Source organism: Carassius carassius, chromosome 29 (assembly GCF_963082965.1).
Source record: "Carassius carassius chromosome 29, fCarCar2.1, whole genome shotgun sequence".
Classification (NCBI taxonomy): Eukaryota; Metazoa; Chordata; class Actinopteri; order Cypriniformes; family Cyprinidae; genus Carassius; species Carassius carassius.
In genome coordinates, this window is record NC_081783.1 from 30885530 (window position 1) to 30905898 (window position 20369).

At 38.4% G+C, this 20369-nt stretch overlaps 1 protein-coding gene across 1 annotated transcript in view; it reads right to left on the reverse strand.

Annotated features, from left to right (window-relative positions):
- The window catches only part of LOC132110031 (X-linked interleukin-1 receptor accessory protein-like 2), a 226021-nt gene that overhangs the window by 77952 nt on the left and 127700 nt on the right, over window positions 1-20369 (reverse strand). The window contains exons 3-4 of the mRNA XM_059516613.1: window positions 14518-14704; window positions 13313-13466 (exon numbers count right to left, since the gene is read on the reverse strand). Coding sequence (XP_059372596.1) covers window positions 13313-13466; window positions 14518-14704 — 341 coding nt within the window. The remainder of the gene's footprint in view (window positions 1-13312; window positions 13467-14517; window positions 14705-20369) is intronic.

Below are 20369 nucleotides of genomic sequence, written 5' to 3' on the forward strand. Positions count from 1 at the left end.
AAAAAATTCCAGTTCCCAGATGCACTGCTGCTCAGCCCTCCACCAGCTGGGCAATCTCCTCCGCGGTGGCACTGGACGGCCCTCGGCGGATGGCACGACACTTCTCCGCCGCCCGGTGGACGGCGACGGCTCCTCCAGTTTTGGCCAGCCGGCAGGAGTCCCCCGTTCCCTGCTCCTCCTCACTATTTAATATCATTATTGTATAATTGCCTGCCGAATGTACTAAAGCGATCATTTGCGAATCCGCCATTTGATAATTAAATCTCTAATAAATCATGAATTGTTAGTCATGACTCGCGCGCTCTCTGCGCCTCCGCAAAACGGTTTGGATCAGACTCCGAGTAATCAATGCGAGAGAGAGAGAGTGAGAGAGAGAAAAAGAAAGAAAGAAAGAAAGAAAGAAAGAAAGAATAGAGTGGACAGCTGGAGCAGAGAAGCAGAACTATACTGTTCAGGGTTTCAGGTCAGTTTCATCTGTAAAGATGCTTTTTTGTCTTTGTTTTTTTATTTATTTAATCAAGCAGCAGCACGTTGCTCATCAGTCATCACTCAAAATACTATATAAAGGACATCATTATTATCTGTTGTAATGTTACAGTAGTAATTTAGCTGAAAAAAATTCAGATTTTTTTCATAGGTTTAGGGGGAGCTACGACAGACAACAACACAACCCTTACGAAAATTTACATTTTAATATTTAACTATAAATCCAGAGAAAATGGTTACTATTGTTTAACTGTGATAACCAAAAATGTAAAATTATTTTACAAATGTATTTATTTAAAAATAAATACAAATCCATTTGCAAAAAAAAAAAAAAAAAAATTACTCAAGGTTATTTTACTTTTATATAGGCTAATAAAAGCATGGTTAACTTTTGTAAGGGAAAAATATGGATTATATATAGGATTTTTCTATAAAGATATTGTAGTATTGTAGAGAGTATTGTATAGTTTTGTTCAATCTTGAGTATTAAAGTCATGAGAGAGATGCATAACAGGGCAAAATAAAGAGACTGAAGAGAAAAATGGAAGTGAAGGTGCAGTTCAGGAGAGAACTTTTAATTATTTTGCATGTCCCCAAATTAAAGATTTAAAATAGATAAAAAATAGTTTTGTCCATGAATTTGTTTGTATGAGTTTGAATTTTCCAGTCTGAATTTTTTTCCCAGTCCGCCCTCCTGTAAATTAATGGCAAAGACATGGTTTCATTTACTACACATAGGCCTACTGAAGCTCGCAGTGTTTTCAACCTCTGCTGCCTCAATATAGGAGTACACGAGCACATAAACATAATTTCTAGAACTGCTCTGTGTCACTTCATGTGCATTTTACTTATTTTGAGAAAACTATCATCATATACAAAGAGACAGCAGTTTCAAAAAAACACCAATGTTTAGGATTTTATTACACAGAATATGTCACATGCTTATTAGATAACTGTATTTAAGTTGATGTATATGCTTTTATTTATTATTCTTTAATTTTCACAAATTTAGAAAAGTAATCAAAAAGTACTCAAAAGTAATTAGTTACATTACTTTAATAAAGTAATTGAAAAGGTTACGCTACTATTACATTTTAAACAGGGTAACTTGTAATCTGTAACCTATTACATTTCCAAAGTAACCTTCCCAACACTGGGTACACTTCATGACCACTTCATCAATTTATACAATATTTAAACAAAACAATCCACTTTTAAGTTTTTTCTTTTTTTTTTTACACCAAATCTGTTGCTCCATCATTGCAATCATACATTATGGGAGGTGTGCAAAGCATATTTCTTTACCTTTCTGAATTAAAATGCAACTTTCTTTCTTTTGTGGAGCAGAAATTATGATGTTTTGAAGAACGTTAGTAACCAGTTTTAGTGACCATTGACCTCCAGTGTATAGACAAAAGCCCTGAGACATTTCTTCAGACATTTACTGAGATTTTTTAAACTTTTTTTCATGTAAATTTCATTGTATGACCATGTTCACCATCAGATCTTTTTTTAGCAGTGCGGTCGGGAAGTTCTCCAGAGCTCAAAAATCCATTAAAACACTTTAATTGAGGTCACTTAATTGTACATACAGATAATTATATCCTTCTGCACAATATGCAAAGGTTATAAAAGCCATTGCAAAAGCCATTTGTCAAACTATGGTACAGTTACCTGAAGTAAAAAAGCTACAGAGCAGAATCCAGCTCAGTAATATAACTGAATTTACATTAAAGTAAATATGAACTCGTGAATTCATGGCTGTTGAAGGAATCTGATGTGACTGTCACATCACAGTGCATCTAAATCAAGACTTGGAGTAATGTATCTATGTACGATAAGATTTACTTGAAATATGAATGCAGCACACCATGTCATTTACATTAATTCACAAAAGAACAATGTATATATGTCCCAACATTTCTCAGCAGTTCCACCAAATTATTGCCAGTGCTCTCATAACAATCAACACAACTTGTAATTGTCTTGAACAGTTAGTCTGTATTGATTTTTCATGCTCTTAATTGCACACATGTCAGATGAACATCTGCTGAGTAATATTCACAGCACAGGAAGAGCAGTTGTCTCATCTGTTCATGGAGCAATTAAAACGTAGTCAAACTGAAAGGGAATCACCATGCATTCCCAAAGCAGAAAAACATTAGTGGAAAGTGCTTTTGTCTGTCATGTGCTTCTGTTTACGATTGTATCCACTGCTGTGATGTTTCTCTCTCACACACTCACTCACACCACACAACTGTACAACATGCTGTGTAGTGTAACCTTACAGCCTAAAAAACAACTTACTTAAACCCGTTCAACATGCTTTCTGTTTTATGCAACTCCAGGTTCACAGATTTTAAACATTCACATTAATACAGATTTAGTTATCAAAACAATACATACTGTATTTTAATGCTATAAAAGTGTGCACATTGAGAGAAATAAACAGCAGATGTTCATGGTAGCATGTTAGAAACCTTATTAACTTGAGCAAACACTGTAAATACTCCTATAGTTATTAAAACAAAACCATGCATGTTTTATTGCAAGTCAATAAAAGGAAACGATCCACCCACACGCCTCTGCTCAAACGGTGCCTTGATCAATTCCAGGTCTGTTGTACAAGCCCCTGTCCCTTGACTTCTACACATTTCAAAACAATGCCAGAAAGTGACTGAAATGCTGAATAAAATCAGCATTGCAAATGAATTAGGAGCTATGGCAATGGAAAATATGTTGCAAAATCATTGCTTTTGCTTTATTTCGTTTATATTTTTTAAGTCTTTATGTTGGTTCACAAAAAGCACATTTACTTTTTCTCAATACTTTCATTTTCCTTTGCCACTACTATATGTGGCCCTGATTTAACTCCATAGACATAAATCAATTAATAAATACATGAATAAATAGAATACTGATCACTCCTCAACTATTTCAGATCTGTCACTCACAGTAGATCTACCACACACAGCTTCATTAGATGTTCAGGTGATTTTGTTCTGGGAGGTTGAAAGTCAGTAAACTAAAACATATTTTTCCAACTGGCATACAATCAAAGAAATGAACGCCTCCAAAGATATGAACTGTGAGTGAAAGTGAAAACTCAGTTAGTGTACCTAATGGGAGCCAGCTGAGACGCATCCAAAGCTCATTTATCTGTGACTTTGCGTTTACTTTTCACCTTTCACATCAGTGGTGGCATGAACTGCACTATCATAAAGCAATAATCTGCTCTGGGTCATGCCTTGCTCTGATTTTAACATTATTACAGGAAGTTTTTTGGCAGAAGAAGCTGGCATCCGGTCAGATCTGAGAGCTGGAACTATCCACTTCAGAAACACTTTTTTGGCAGTTCCAGAGCATCTCCATCTGCTTCCCATCTCACTCAGTCAGATTACAATCAGCCAAACACTCACACTCTGCTTTGCGCTATTAACACTAATTAGGCCTGTGCATAGTTTTTTTTGTGAAAATATCTCATGAAAGAACTGAATCTGAAAAAAGATGCATTTTGATAATTGGGGATGTCTTGTGTCTGTAAAAACAGTGTAAATTCCTTCAGTGAAATGTCCAGTGAGTGTCTCTAAAGTGTGTGTTGAATAAGTGATTTTTATTACGTTGATACAGGCACATATTGTTGTGTTTGTATTACATTGCTTCAGGTATTGGAGCAGTTTAGAATTCAGATGTCTGGTGTCACTAAAAAATGAATGCTCTATTTTTTGGGGGAAGATAACCAACACCCTACACCAAACCAAAACTCAAACTCACCTGATAGTGTCAATGAATGCATAAGTCATCAGTAGCACAGGTATATGTGTAGCAATAGACAACAATACACTGTATGGGTCAAAATTATAGGTTTTTCTTTTATGCCAAAAATCATTAGGATATTAAGTAAAGATCATGTTCCATGAAGATATTTTGTACATTTCCTACCATAAATATATCAAAACTTAATTTCTGATTAGTAAAATGCATTGCTAAGAACTTCATTTGAACAACTTTAAAGGACCAAATACTGTCCGATTTTAACAAACCACATTTCAATGGAAAGATTTTACAGAATTTGTCCCGGAGCGCTTCAATACAAGTGCAATGCTATGTCATGTGAGCTACTGAACAAACTACTGTGTTACAAACTTTACAATGTTCAAAAGTACAAGTTTTTAAGTCTGGAAGTATGTGAAATCATTTTGAAGCCATAACATAATACTTGTACAAGGAAGTGTGTGAAATGAGGCTTTCTTAACTGAATCTCTGGCCCTGAAAATCATACTTTGTGTGAAACGGAATAACATTTGTCCGAGTTTTACTGCCTCTAGTGGTCATTTCAACTGGAAACTGCAGTGATTTGTATGTATCTGTACGCATTTTTAGTTTTACAGAAATGTATGTAAAGGACACATATTTCTATTGAGCCTGTGTATGGTAAAAATGAGTACTACACACACTGCTGACATGACATCTGACAGGGACAATGCTGCTGTGAGTTCTTCATGAAACATCATTGTGTGCGTGGTTTGATACGTGGTGGGATATTTATCACAATATTAAAATGTCCGGGTGTCATGTGTTGGTTGCAGGAGAAAAGAAGAGCTGAGATCATACAAAAGAACTTAATCATAGAGAGAGAACAAACACACAGTTAAACGAAAACCGAAGTAAAGCGGAAGTAAAGTAAAACGGAACCATTGGAGGATGTACTGAAAAACCATGAAAACAATGACACAAGGACAAAACTAGAACACTGAGGGTGTGTTTACATGGAAACAACATACTAATAACAGACGAGCTTGTCCTTTGTGTTTTTTAAAAGTGTCACATACAGATGTAAACATTGTCAAAGTGATCCCCATTCACACGGATCTGTGTTTACGACTAACACGCTGTATTATTCCTGCTGGTGACGTCACTTTGTCTGCACGAGTGCATTCATCTGTTGATCACGATCGACTGGCAGGTCTTTATCACTGTCCCAGTAGATCCTGCAAATAACAGTAAAATAAGTAAAAAATGCATTTCATTTCTCTATTCTTGGTACTGTATTTTTCTGTTATTTTCGATAGCTACTGAGACAGCGATAAAGAAAAATAGATCACGCACAGGATGTTAACAGAGGCCAGAGACGCTGAAGACTAGTGTGAAGAGGAGAAAACACTGCAGCTGGCAGAGAACAAGCTCACTGTTCATGATGGTTAAGATATAGGAAGAACATGGTGTGGGGTCATATTAATGTATCATTGTCATGAGAAACCAATCAATGGCAATGTTATGTTCTTCTCCTCTTATCTCTGTTTATTACACGGCTCTGTGGAATACTTAATTCTGATTGGTCAGTCGTGGCATTCGGAGGTATGTTATCCCTGGATAACGACCAGTCAAAGCTAATAACATAGGCTCATCCGAGTAACAGCAGTCTGCGCTGAGCTCTAGCTTCAACTATTTTTTTCTTGGTGGAAGCTTTGCATTTTTTTAGCTTATAAAATATTAAAACTGGATTCAAAATGGTGTACAATTATTTAATTATGTCTTCCTGGTATCACAGACTCACACTCGTTTCATACAAACGCAGCTTCTGCCATTTTGCTATGATTGTTTTGTACCCTGTAATGGATTATAAGAGAACTAACAAACTGGTAAGGTTTTAAAACATTTTTGTCTTAAGTCTTATTATTTTTGTGGTGAGATGTTGTGTAATAAGTGGTTTGACTGCACCGTTTCCCTTAAATGTCCGTTTAGTTTTAACTTTCTGCTTGCCTGCAACTGCTGTCTTCACGGAAGCTTTGCGTTCAAAAATATTTATCGGGATAATGTACATCCAGCTGGTTGTTATCTCAGAATAAACCCCTTCAGGCTGATACAAGACCCCTCTGTTTTGCGTTGGAGTCCTGATCACCCTGTTGGGGTTTATTCTGAGAGAATGTACATTATCCCTTTAATTGAAGTGCTGCTCTGCTGTGTTTACAGCTGTAAACAAGGAAATGCTATATCTCGGCTGGTTCATAAGCGCCACCTGCTGGCAGAGAGTGTATCTGTGCCTCATTCACACCTGCTGTTTCATGCCGATATGTTTTATGTAGCAAAAGTAAAATAAATAAATAAAATACATAAAGTCAGACCATTCTGTTGTGTTAAACGTGTGTAGCATCTTTGTTTTGATCATGGTTAATATGCAGTGGCTGTCTCTAATTTAAAATTGCTACAGATATATATTTTTTTATTTTTTTAAGGACAGCAAATAGCCAATAAATAAGTTTGATTTAAATATCAGTATCAGAATCAGCCAGTCTGCTAGTTAAAAAAGAAAAAGAAAATCTGATTCTGAATTAGCCATGACCACTAATTAAAATACTAAATAAAAGGCCTCCTAATGGAAGTACAATTTGGGATGTCTTCTTCTATCAATCTTCAATAGGTAGATCTAGACTTTCATAAAGGCAGAGGTCAGGGATCTTGGCCACCACACTGTTTGCACAAATTCATGTTTTTGTAGTTTACACAGAGACAGCAACAGTGTTGTTTTCAAAAACGTGCTCATTTTCAAGAGTTTGTGTTCTTGGGCCCCTGAAATGGCATTGTTGTGTGAATCACTGGCTAAACGCACAAAAGCTTTCTGTTTTCAGTTGAACTGGCGTCGTGTAATCAGCCCCTGAGACTAGACCTACGCCAGGTAAATATTTATCCACTTACAAATGATATTCTTCATACAGTAAATCATGATTAATAAAGGAGCCAACACATTACGTGCAAACTCATGGTTTTATGACTGTGTGTGTTCATGCTAGCGGGAAACTAGTCTCACAGCTGGATGTGTGTGTCTCCATCTGGATAAGTGTGTGTGTGTGTGTTAATGAGAGTCATGAGCCGAGATGTTAATCAGAACTTCACAAAGCCGTTATTTGCACACACAGTTGTTCCCTAGAGACGGTCTAATTAAGTCTGCGGTAGTGTCACATTAGACACAACACACACGTCAACGAAAGACAATCCCAGCCGTCACAGTCCACTCTATCCCCTGCGTGTGAGATTACAGAGATCTCAGAATAACTCAAGGATACGGCCAGGTCATACTTCACCCCAACATATAAAGAAGACAAACATGAACAAGAAATAATATTTCTTACCACATGAAGCACATGACATAATAAAAGTCATTTGCAGCCATTTGATGTGAACTACTGTAGTCTATTAGATTGGATAACAGCTATAAAAGTGTCTTAAACATCATAAAAATGCACAAAGAAACAACGTTTTTCCTGATTTTAAATAACGTCTGGCTCTGATGTATTTACACATTCAGTAAGTCAATCACCTCAGCGTATGCTTTCTGTTCCATTTATTACACGACGAGTTAGACTAGAGAAACTATTAGCTTTTCTAATAAAGTGTGTCTGAATAATCCCACGCTTCATTACGCTCCTTGTCACTTCACATTCCTCCGTCTACTGCCAACCCGGCTGAGGAGCAATTTTCAAGACAATGGCCTTGTTGAGAATGTGATGGATGTTGGCAAAAATTAATTATCCAGCTCATTACTGAGTGAGAATAAATCTTTGGCTTTCATCTGGAGACCATCAGAGCTGATAAGAGAGCCGCAGCGGGCTTCATCAGGAAATCTGTCAGCTCATCAACTGTTTCCTGCTCATCGTTCTCCAAAAAATAATAATACTTTTAATGGTAACATGCCATGCCAGGGTAAAAACCTGTTGGTTATGGTAAGTTCCTTTATTATATACAGTAAAACAAACTGTACAACATCAAGCAGGATATTTCATGTAAATACATTATTATACAGTAATTACTGTAAACACTACTAAAGGCAGAGTTTGAGGAGGTGGAAAAGAAATCTGCTGATGTTTACTGAATGCTTTATTGATGGAAAACCAGTTCATTTATCGGTCAGAATTCCCCAAACCACGTGTTATCCATGGAAAAGTGTGTGTGCTTCATTCATCTGTGCTTATTTATTGAACACACACTGGTTCCTTTAGTGGTGAATCATAAATCAGAAGTAAATGATTTTGACAGCGCTCTAATGTGTATTGACTGTCTGTCTGTCAGCACACTCCACATGAGCTCAGCACACACTCGTGTTCAGCAATCTTCAGCTGTGTGTGGAAACACTTACAAAACACATCGCCCTGACCGACAGAGCACACATCTGTGAGATGAACTAACACCATCAACACTCACGTCACACAGACTGCAGACAAACACACATTTACTGCTCAATCTCAACTTTCATTGTGTAGATATTTTCCCGTCTGCTAGGATAAACTGAGGCTAGTATCTTTCCCAATCACCAGCTCATATTCATGGTACTCTGATTTGTGATGCATTAACTTTAATCTAGTTCTTGCATACTAAACAGGACAGATTGTTTCAGATAGATTAGGATGCACTGAAAATGTTCTGCTTTGAAATAAAAGAGTAAATCAGTTTCTTCATGAACACAGAAGAGAATGTGGTAAGAGGAACGGGTGAAACGACTCAAACATCCAGTCGAACAGATCAAACTCCACCCTCAGGAATTACTAGATCTTTTCCAACTACAAGAGTAATACCTCCTCAAAGAGTAAAGCTACAAACAAACTGAAAATATGAATTTAAAAAGTGGATCCTTTGAGGGAATCAGCCTACAGGAGTGTCTGCATGTGAAGCAGTGTCTGTGACTCGTCTGCATGTCTCTGTTTAAAGATCTGCTCAGCTCAAGCTCTCACCGCAGGCTGTGTAGCTCTCACCCGATCCATGTTTTATCATGAGAACGCAGCTCATCTGCTGGATCTCCGGGCTGAGTTTACTGATGTGTTAGCAGTCTGTGAGAGATGAAGCTTCTCCTGCTGGATCCTCATCAGGACGCTTCATGAAGACTCTTAGCATCAAACTATAATGAACATCATACATGTTTGTCTGCTCCTGTTACTGAAATATCCAGTGCAGTGATGCATTTAAATGATCCAGATTATACTTAATTTGCAGCCCTTTATCTAAATTCATAACTTCAGACTTCTGTGCCTCTAGAAGCTTGTGTTCTGTAAGTGAATGTCTCTTTATTGTTCATCCCATAGAAACACAGAATCACTTTCACAGACTTTGAAATGAACTGTTCCTCCTGGAGGAACTCGATACCATCTTCATTTGACCCTCGAACTCTAGCACTCTCTATTCTAATTCTGTTCTTTAAACAATGTATTCTAGAATAATAATAATAATAATAAATCTGGCTTCATGTACTGTGTTAAGCTAACTGAGACTTGTTTATATCATTTCTCTTTTCTTGATTTTAATTGCTTCTATTATTATCATCTGTAAGTTGCTTTGAATAAAACGTCTGCTAAATGACTAAATGTAAATTAAATTAAAGGTATAATAAAGGATTTTGTTGATATCACAACATACTTATTAATTTATTATATAAATACATTGTTCATTGTTAATTCATGTTTATAATTGATGTTAATCTAAAAAGAAAGAAAGAAAATGAGTCTATGAAGATGAAAACAATAACCAAGAGTACTACATGCTGTAAAAGTATTATTTTGTGTTAGCTATTGTATTACAAGCGAAACCTTACAATAAAGTGTCAGTTTAATTAATGTAGTGATTTTAATAAACTCTCCTAAAACCATTTATTTACAAGAGCCAACTTTACTTGACTTTTCACTTGATGATGATGATGTTTTAGAGTTTGAGAGCTGTGTGGTATTTGAGATCAGCAGCGTGTAAAGATTCTTCTCTTGCAAAACCTTGCAAGATCTTGATCCAAATCAGCTGGGTAACTGAATTAGGTTTGTTATTTCTTGATATATTCTTGAGTTTTAGAGCCCTTCAGCGTCTGAGAGAGACAAATCATCTGCCTTTGGCACTTGGGCAGAACAATAAAGGTGCGTGACAGTCTGTGCCCACACGTGCTGATGATGAGGATGATGTGTGCGGAGGATGAGAGCGACACTGAGATAAATGTGTTCTGCTGCTGTCGAGCGCTGACAGAAGATGAGCTGGAACAAGCCTCTCGTTCATTGATGGTGAACGCTCGTTAGCAGACGAACTGCTGTCTCAGCTCCCATTATCATGTGACATGGAAATAGTCCTGACCGTTTACATCCCGGCTAGAACGCGTCTGAGTGGATTTACACAAACTTGCAGCACACAGATGCTCTTATTTTCTCTCTTACAATCTCTCTCCACCTGCTTGACTGGGAAAAGTTTTTTCTTCCAGGATTATGCATATCCATCTTTAAGAAAGCATATGCAAGTCAACCTTTCTCAGATCAGCACTTTAGAACTTCAGGTGTTCTCGTTTAGTGGTTTGTGAACATCTAACATCTGCTTCATATGGCTGTGCTGCAATCAATCATACATGCATCATTGACTCATTGTTCGGTGGGATTTGTACAGTGAAATGTTGAAGGCACCGGCTCTGGACACATTCATGTACAGTATGCTCATTTTCATTGGGTTATTATGGTCATGCACCAGTAATACTGTATGATCAAGAAGTGATTAGGCTGATGTGTAAGCGTAGATGTTTCTAATGATTGATGTATACTGTAGTAATGAGAGCGCCTGAGATGACTTGAGTGCTGTGTAGCCTTAGGGAGCGTTAGAAAGACACAGCGAGGTCACATTATCCAGACACAAGTCGTGAAAGCAGATTCTCTTCTGATTCCTCTGCTGTGTGCAGTCTGTTGGTTTATCCTGGATATATGTGCACAGAAGAGGCTGAAGGACTGGAGGCTTGAACAAGAGCTCGCTCTCAAACATGGGCTCCAGGCACGGGGCTGACAGACACGCTACTGCTGCTCAAACACCACAGATCTGCTGTTAGACATGTGTGCTAGATCATGAGCTAGATCATCTGAGGCCACATTACAGACACAAGATTACACGTTACAAGATTACAAATAATGGCCATGTCAGTCCTAAACTTAGGACTCATAAATGTTTGCTCCAGGAGTATTTTACAAAGTGTTTTAACACTAAATCTAGCTGCTGAATCTGTGAAGGATTAGGAGCAGTAAAGAGGAGTCCTGAGTCACTAAGACTAAACCACAAACGATCCTAAACTAGCTGTTTCCAGAAATCTGCCTCCCAACATAAACATTTTAGTAACACATTGCATTTATTTGCACACATATATCTTCCCATGTATCTTTTTTGGTTTTGGAGGTTATCCCATTCCCAGATTCTCCTTTGATTATATCCTTTTTTTAATTAACAGTTGGGCAAGAAGTAATAGCTGTTCTCGCGTCCAGTTTGGTTTTCTTTTATGTTTGCATGTCTTACTATCAGCCATGATTATTCTACTCTGTTAATTAAAAGGCTGTTTATATGAATATTCACTAATTATTTTTGAGAAGCACACATGTAAGACGCAGAGGCTGACAATTAGCTGAACATTTACTTGTTTAATTAGTGACACTTAGCCTGCATTTTCAAATCTTTCTTTGAATATGGCAACATAATATTGCGCTCTACAATATTTCTATGAATAAATCTCTGAGAGAGACTATCAGCCAATCACTGTGTGTTTAGTTAATGAGAATGCTGACATCATCCATAGCAACGAGCTCGGCCCCGCCCCCTTACTCTGAGCTGAAGACTTCTCTCTATTCCTTAGTAAAAGTTTTAAGAGAAACTCTTAGCTAAAACTTTTCCTTCTATTTAGGAGAACTCTTAGGCTACGTTCACACTGCAGGCTGAAACGACCCAATTCCCATATTTTTGCCCCATGCGACCTGTATCTGATCTTTTCATGACAGTCTGAACGACACAGATCCAATCTTTTCAAATGTGACCCAGGCCACTTGCGTATGTGGTCCTGAATCCGATACGTATCCGATCTTTTGAAATGCGACCTCCGTCTGAACGGCCAGCTCACATGTATCTGACCCGTACGTTATTGATACGCTACAAACGTCATGCGTCTGCATTGAAGTAAGCGGGAACGAGAAGATAAACTGATGAATTCTGTATTAGTGAAGCCACTCACATCAGTATCCCACCACTCCTGGCTGCGACTCCGCACCCACACGTTTCTCTGTACCCACGTTGCTAACACTGCTCCACAAAACACCATGGACTAAAACCTTGCTCTCCTCCTTCTTTTTAATTTTCTTCTTAAAACGAGAAGATTGTAATTGTGCTGGCTCCGTTGGGAAAATAACTTTAATATTGCAAAATGAGCTCCGCTGTTGACAACATCCATGTTTAACGTTAGCTACTTCCGCAAACAACGAGTGACGTCGTTGAGCGTTGAGTACTCTTCTGCGCATGCGGGTCACTTCTGGGTCATTTCACGTTCACACAGGAGATCACAAAAGGTCGCATTTAATTGGAAATGTGAACGGCCTTGCAAAAAAATCTAATTTTTTCAAAAAATCGGAATTGAGCATTAAGCCCTGCAGTGTGAACGTAGCCTTAGTAGTGTGATAATATTTTGTGAATGTGGTTCCTGATGTGTGAAAAACTAATTCAAATAAAGCCACAGCAGTCTGAATGTTGTCTTAAAAGGTTAGAAAAACTAGCAGAAATGTGTACAGAGCTGCTCTTGCCTTTCTGTATAAATTGCATTGAACTCATCTGTTTGAGTCTGTCTGCACTGGACGAGTCAAGGCCAACGCTCCAGACCCAGTGATGGTTTCGTGACGTAGCACAAGCACATTCAGACGCAGGCACAACACGACACGACACAACACAACACAATAAAACACTTTACACTACAACACAACACAACACGACACATCCAGTGTAGACACTGTTATTGATTAGGAACAGGTTCTGTCTGCTCTCTCAGATCTGAAGGAGATTGAACACGGACCTGTGACTTTGAGTTCTGTGGTCCGTCTCACAACTCTGCTGCCGTATTTGAGTTCACAGGTGTAGTTCCCTCCGTCGTCCTTCTGCACCTCCGGGATCCAGAGGCTGGTGGTGTTGATGATGATGGAGCTTCTCCACTCTTTCCTCTCACACTCCTGTGGAAACACACCACCCTTCACGGCTCACACTCACACATTTCAAACCCATCATAAAAGACGTTCTGAAAGAAAAGTAGGTTTGTTGATCCTAGAACAGTATAGACCAATTTCATGCAGCTCTGCGATCATTGTGGTGACAGAAACACACGGTAACAAGTGGAGTGAAACTGGAAAAATCCACAGAATAAGAGATACTAAAAACTGTACAAAATATACAATTGTGCCTTTGGATGTCAAATTTGAAATGTTCAGTCAGATCGTCCATCCTCTGAGTGAGTACAGGTCAGCCAATCGGGTTTCATCCGTTAGAGTTAACCTTTCAAATAACGTGGTCCCGGACAGTGAGAGACCTTACATATGCAGCTAAACTCTGAATTTCTCCCGTTATTGTTAGAAAAACAAGCTAACAGACTTCATAGCTATGTTAGTGAAGCGGTCAGAGGAATCTTTCTGCCTCCACCTAAGCTCCGCCCACAGAAAAACATCACAATGTGTACTAACAAGAAAAGCATCTATTCTTCTCAAAGCCACATGGTTTAAGGCAGGGGTTTCCAAACCCGCAGAGTTTAGCTCAAAACCTTATAAAACACACCGGATCCAGCTAATCATGTTCTTCAGACACACTAGAAACCTCCAGGTAAGTGTGTTACATCTGGTTTGAACCAAACTCTTCTGGTTTAGGTTAGATCATGTTTATGGCTAAAACAATTATCATGAATTTAATCGTAAAAGACTGTAAAAATTCTACAGTAAAAACCTGTTAAAGGCTTAACAGTAAGTTGCCCTGCTATATTCAGTGAAAACTGCATTGGACATAACTTGTAATTTTATGGTAGAATACTGTTTTTGGAAGTGGAAAAGTATATTATCAGTTAATGAAATGATGGTGTTTAAATGTAAATTTAAGTTTAAACCGTAAAACAATTCTGGCAACCACAGCAGCTGGTTTTATACTGTACATTTTTAACTCTTTTTTTTACAGTGTAGGAGACAGAACCCAAAGCAGCCATCCCGGTCCTCTCATGCGGTGTGAGATGTGAGTCTGTACCTTGTACCAGGTCATGATGGGCTGCTTGTAGGGCGCCAGATAGTCATCGATGTCAGGGCAGCTGATCATTTTGCTCTTGGTGACCTCGGCGTTCTCCTGATACCGTATCCGGCTGCTGAAGCACAGTCCCTCCTCGCTCTCCTCCACCGTCAGAGACATGGACACCTTCATACAGTACGTGGAGTTTCTGTCAACACACACCATCAGACAGGTCATGACCCCACGACATCTGTGACCCTGGAGCACAAAACCAGTCTTAAGGGTCCATCTTTAAAATTGAGATGTATGCATCATCTGAAAGCTGAATAAATCATCTCTCCATTGATGTGGGGTTTGTTCGGAGGACAATATCTGTCTGAGATACAACTATTAGAAAATCAAATAAAAAAGAGATGCAGTGACTGAAATTCACCACCAAAACAGTGTTTTTGTCAGAATTAGGGTTGAAAATAGCCATTTTGAAAAGGAACAAGCTCAAGGAACATATTAAAATAAAATAAAGAACCTCTGTGGGCTTCTGTGCATTTGGAAACACTTAATGACATGAACGTGCACATGAAATGATCCTGGATTCTCCCGGTTCATTTAGCTCTGATTCTAGAAACCTCTAGCTTTTCTTTTCTTGTATTCTGTGCAATATCAGATGCACAAGGCTTGGCCACAGTGGTAAAACAGAGCAATTACTGGTACGTTCGATATAAACAGTTTAGTCATTATTAACATCCCCACTGCTCCATCCTTGTCTTTTCCTTTTGTCCCACAACGACACCCGGCTGGATTAATTGAGAGCTGTGTTGTGTGATTCTGTTATGAAAGAATCGGATAACTCCTGTCATAATGTTCAAAGGGAATCAATTAATGATGAAAAATACAGTGGATCTGAAAATGAGAATACATCTCCATGCTGAGATGAAACAAACCGTATCCCACACACAGGAAACATCTCATTAAACACGCACATATACACATCAGTCAAATATGTAAAACTGTCTTCCCTAGAGCACAGCTTTTCCACAGGAAGACCCTCCATCAGCCATCACAAGACTCACACTGAATATAATACCTGAATATAAAACGTTCTGAAACAATCCAGAAATCGACACTAACTGATTTATTTCTGGGCCAGTGCTGAGCGTCAGATATCGCTGCTATTACGTGTAATAGTGAAAGACGTGTATGCCGACTGATCAATAAAGTTGAGTGATTGCATCTTGTGTGACGTGGATCAATGGTGTTATTTGAAGCCTGAGTCTCCTCCTGTCCCAGACGTCACTGAGAGTGGACAGAGGATCCTCAAAGCTGCTGACCGCTTCAGACGATGCATTAGTGCTCTCTGAGCCGTTATCAGACTGAAGAGAGGAGAAGATGCTTCCAGTGTACAGCTCCCTCCCTTCAGCTGCTAATTAGGACATTAGGCTAGTGTTTGAGCGCTAATGAGGCTTCGTCGTCAGTGGTGCTGGAGTTTGATCCTTCTGACAAATCACAAATATTACAAACCCAAGACTGGAGCTGATCCAACACCGTTCACAACATCTCACATCTCTCAGTTTTTTTTTTTTGATCTGACAATTTATTAAAGACAAAATTCAATTTAATGTAATAAAGACAGCACATTCGAACAGATGTAGTATTAAAGCCTTTGCTACAGGTCCAGACTTCACTGCTGGTGTTTATGCTGAGCTCTGTGCTGCTCATTAGCCGCTGCTGTGTAATGGCTTAAACTCTATTGAACAGGGCTGTATTGATTGTTGACTGAGAAAGGCGTCAGTCTGGGCAAAATCATTTTCATATTGACTGTGTGTCTTTATTTTCACACTAATGGAGAAGTGGGCCATCTAAACAGACCACAGCTGCTTCTGTAGTTATTCTCTTAGAAAGAAGGTTAACCGCTAGAACCAGAAAGGCTTCTGCAGGCTGATGTTGTAGACCAGGCTGTCCTGAAGACCTCGACCGGCTGCTTGAGGTCTGTCTCATTAGGACTAGAGATGAACTCTCAGCCTGTCAGAGAATAACCTTTCAAAACTCACTCACTTTTTAAAACATAGCTCCAAAACTATATCTATGCCCTGGTGCTGAACTCAAGAATCCTGCACAGACAGCATTGATTAACCTGTAGTTTTATTGTGTTCCTGTAGCATCTGTGCTAGGGGTGATTGAATGATTTCTGTCTTGTCTTGGGCAACACAGTCCCTGACCTAAGCCTGATCTTTCACACACAAGGCTGTCGATGGATCCTGCACATCTGCAAAGTGACAAGTGAAGCAATCTTTGTTACAAGGTTGTGAGTTTGAATCTTCCCTGAAATATTATAAATATTACTATCAAATCTAAAGCCATTGTCCGGATAAATAGCTACACCTGTATTTCTGGAATGACACAATGATCTGCATCCAGGCAGAATAAAAATGAGCAGAGCTTAAACTGAGAGTGAAACTCAGAAGCATGGCATTCAGGGATCCTCAGATCTGGTCCACAAGATCCAGTTCAGCTCTAACCCTGATTAAACACACCTGAGCGAGCTAATCAGTGTCTTCGGGATCATCAGAGAATCACAGGTAAGTGAGTTTGATCAGGGTTAAAGCTAAACTCTGCATGCATCGGTCCTCCAGGACAAGATTTGAGGAAGCCTGATATATACCTTGCTCAGAAGGTTTGAAACATTAACACCGACACGTTATAAATGGACCATCTGTATGGTATAGTATATTTTAAAGGAACAACATTTGAAACTATAATAGGGGTTTGCTTATAGTGTATATATAATGGAATTAATATTTCAATAACTGAAATAAGCCCAAATCCTTAGCAAACTGTGTTGTAGAATATGTGCACATGTATCTTCCACACATACTTGTCTAGAAAGACTTCCTGTTATTTTGAGGAATGATTCTTCTGCCTGCCACACTTCTCCATGAGTAAATCATTTTAGGTAAAGTGTATTTGTTTTGGTCTATTGAACTACAAGTAGAGGTTTCAAAGCCTGGAATGTTTGTTAAATTCACTAAACTGTTTAAGACAACCAGTTATGCAACTATTTTTAGTTAATATTTATTTAGCTGGGTTTACAGTGTAGTCCCATTCTCATCCACCTGGTGTTGGTGCATCAAGAAAAGCATCATCTGTTTGTCATGTGGGGATTTCCTGACCGCTGCTCCTGGAGGGGAATAGATCGTCTCCCAGACCCTAGCACTCCGCTTCAGTTCTCTTCATTAACATCTTGTGAGTTACCATCCTGTGAAGAGGCTTTACAACAGGGCTTCACTCCATTATCAACTTCTCCCGCAGTGGCAGAGCTTTTATTTATTATTATTATTATTATTTTGCAGAGATGAAAGATGGTGGTTTACATGACTGCATTGAGTGTTCTCTTCTCTGATAACCCTGCTTCCCACAGCCATTGAACAGCTCAGAGAAGCTCACTTTTTTTTTCTAGTGGACTTACATTGTGCACAATGCAGCGAAGATAATATTTGTCTCTATAACAATCACACAATTATTTGTATCTGTATTCGGATAAAACCAGAAGCAGGCGGAGCTTGAACCAGAACATTTCACTCGCTCCACCGATCCATCACGAGGACAATTCATTCCACCGGCCCGTACTATAACTGCATATTTAGCAATAATTCACATGTTAAGATATCTAGCTAGCTTGATAGAGAAGGATCACTCAAATCATGAACGAATGTGAAGCTATGATGAGGTGATGCACATGAGCAGAAAGTTATAGTTCTCAAGGAATGTGTTTGTTTCTTCTAGATATAGATATTTTCAGATTTCTACAAGTACTACACTTATTCACACGCAGTCACTCTCTTAATAATGCGTTCTTAAACTAATCTAATCTTACAGTGCTACTTCATCTGTTTGTATCTGATTTTGAATGAACCGAAATCTGTAAGAAATGCAGTGATCTGTAGTTAAAATAACTGATCATTTTCATCACAAATAAACTCGCCCCTTTCAGACGTGCACCGTATTAATTTACTAACTGCTTGTTAAAAAAATATATATTTAAAAAAAAAAAAAAAAATTTTCAAAAGGCAAAAATGGACTCTAACACTAGCTTGCTCTATTGTTTTTCTATTCCATCAGTTTTCTTTTTATTATATAATAAAAAAATGTAAAGACTTGTTATAGCACTTGTATATCATTGGTCTTTTGTTGATTTTAATTGCTTTCACTGTCCTCATTTGTAAGTCACTTTGGATAAAAGTATCTGCTAAATGACTAACAATAATAAAATAATAATAATAATTTCCCAGGACTGTTGTGCTGTTTTTTAACCGCACACTGCTCATGGGTCATTACAGGTCTTCCTGTGATTCTTGTGTTTTGTAGGTTCAGTGTGTTTGCTCTCCTGAGTTTATTGTAGCTCTGTGAATTGGCTTTTAGGTGTTTTTTCTCTCTCTCTAATTTGACTGACACCAGGAGCATAAGGACAGGAGAGTGTGTATCTGTGAGACCTGAAAACCCATCAGCACTTGTATGGGAGTTTATGGGATATGGCCCTTAATGTGGTTCAGAGAACAGTGACCTCCGTCAGGCGTGAAGAGAGACCACAGATTTATAGAGAGCTGACAGCACACCGTAGATTGGAGGTTTTAAGAGGGGCGGAGATGAAAAACAGGATCTCAAGCTTCTCTAAATAGATTCTAGCAATGCATACATATATTTCAGGTCATCATACAATGATTAGCCAAATTCATTCATACATGGCTTTCAATTTTACATTTCGCAGCCCATCAAAGAGTGTTGAATGATTCCTACAGTAATTTAATATGAATTTGGTTCCTCTTATAGAGTAATCCAGTTCAAAAGCGAGGTTAGAAATACCCTAATACCTGCATCCTCCAGTGTGGAGAAATGTTAAGATTAATGTTGAGAACATTTACTGTAAGACAGGTACAGCAGGCGAACGATAACATGAGGATTCGTTATGTGCTTAAAACTGTATGCTAAATATGAATGAATTAGAAAGAAAAACAACAGCATGATTAAAAGTGATATGAGATGATATTTCATCTCGGCCTCCCATAAACCTTTGGAAAAGAGATGTAGGTTTCTCTGATGGTGTACTCTATTAATGGGTATTAACACCAATCTGTCATTCTGTCATCTATCATTGCATGTGAGGGGCTAAGAATATACTAGAGTTCACTGGCTTAATTAACTAATCACTTCATTAAAGTACTTTAATAAATGTGTCACTTTTAGCTATGCGAGTCATTTTCATCCATTGTCCCTGTAGGCAAATTAACAAGAGAAATAAGGGCTAAAAGTACCACAGGCATCATTTAAGTGAATAAATGAGAGAGTGTCATTTGAGGCACTCTGACCCTTCTCATCTTAAATAGCTCAATTATGCTGGTCATATTACGAGCATCTCTGTCAGTGCTGATCAATAGTGTGTCAGTTTCATCTGTTGGGTGAAGCTGATGCTTGTTTTGACGTTGTGTCGTGGAGGATAATGTCAGGGATGTGCTCTGATTGTAGTCACACATATCATTAGAGATCGAGTGCCAGCAGCTGCACTCAAGAAACAACTATGTGTTGCTGTTCATAATCAGTGATTCAATACATTCCTACCCTATTTAACCCTGATTCCTTCTTATGATATTATTTTAACTAACCACCCCCTGCAGAACTGGCAGGTTATATAGGTTATCTCATTCTGGTTTACCTTCATGTCATCAAATGAAGCTGCATTAATTGAATATGAAGCAGTAGTGGATCTTTATTGGAGTGGAACTTCTCAATTATTGCCCTGATGATGGAAATGCTTTTGCTCTTTTCTTACAGCCACTGACTCTATTCTCAACAATCTTCTTCTCCACATCAGAGTTATATTC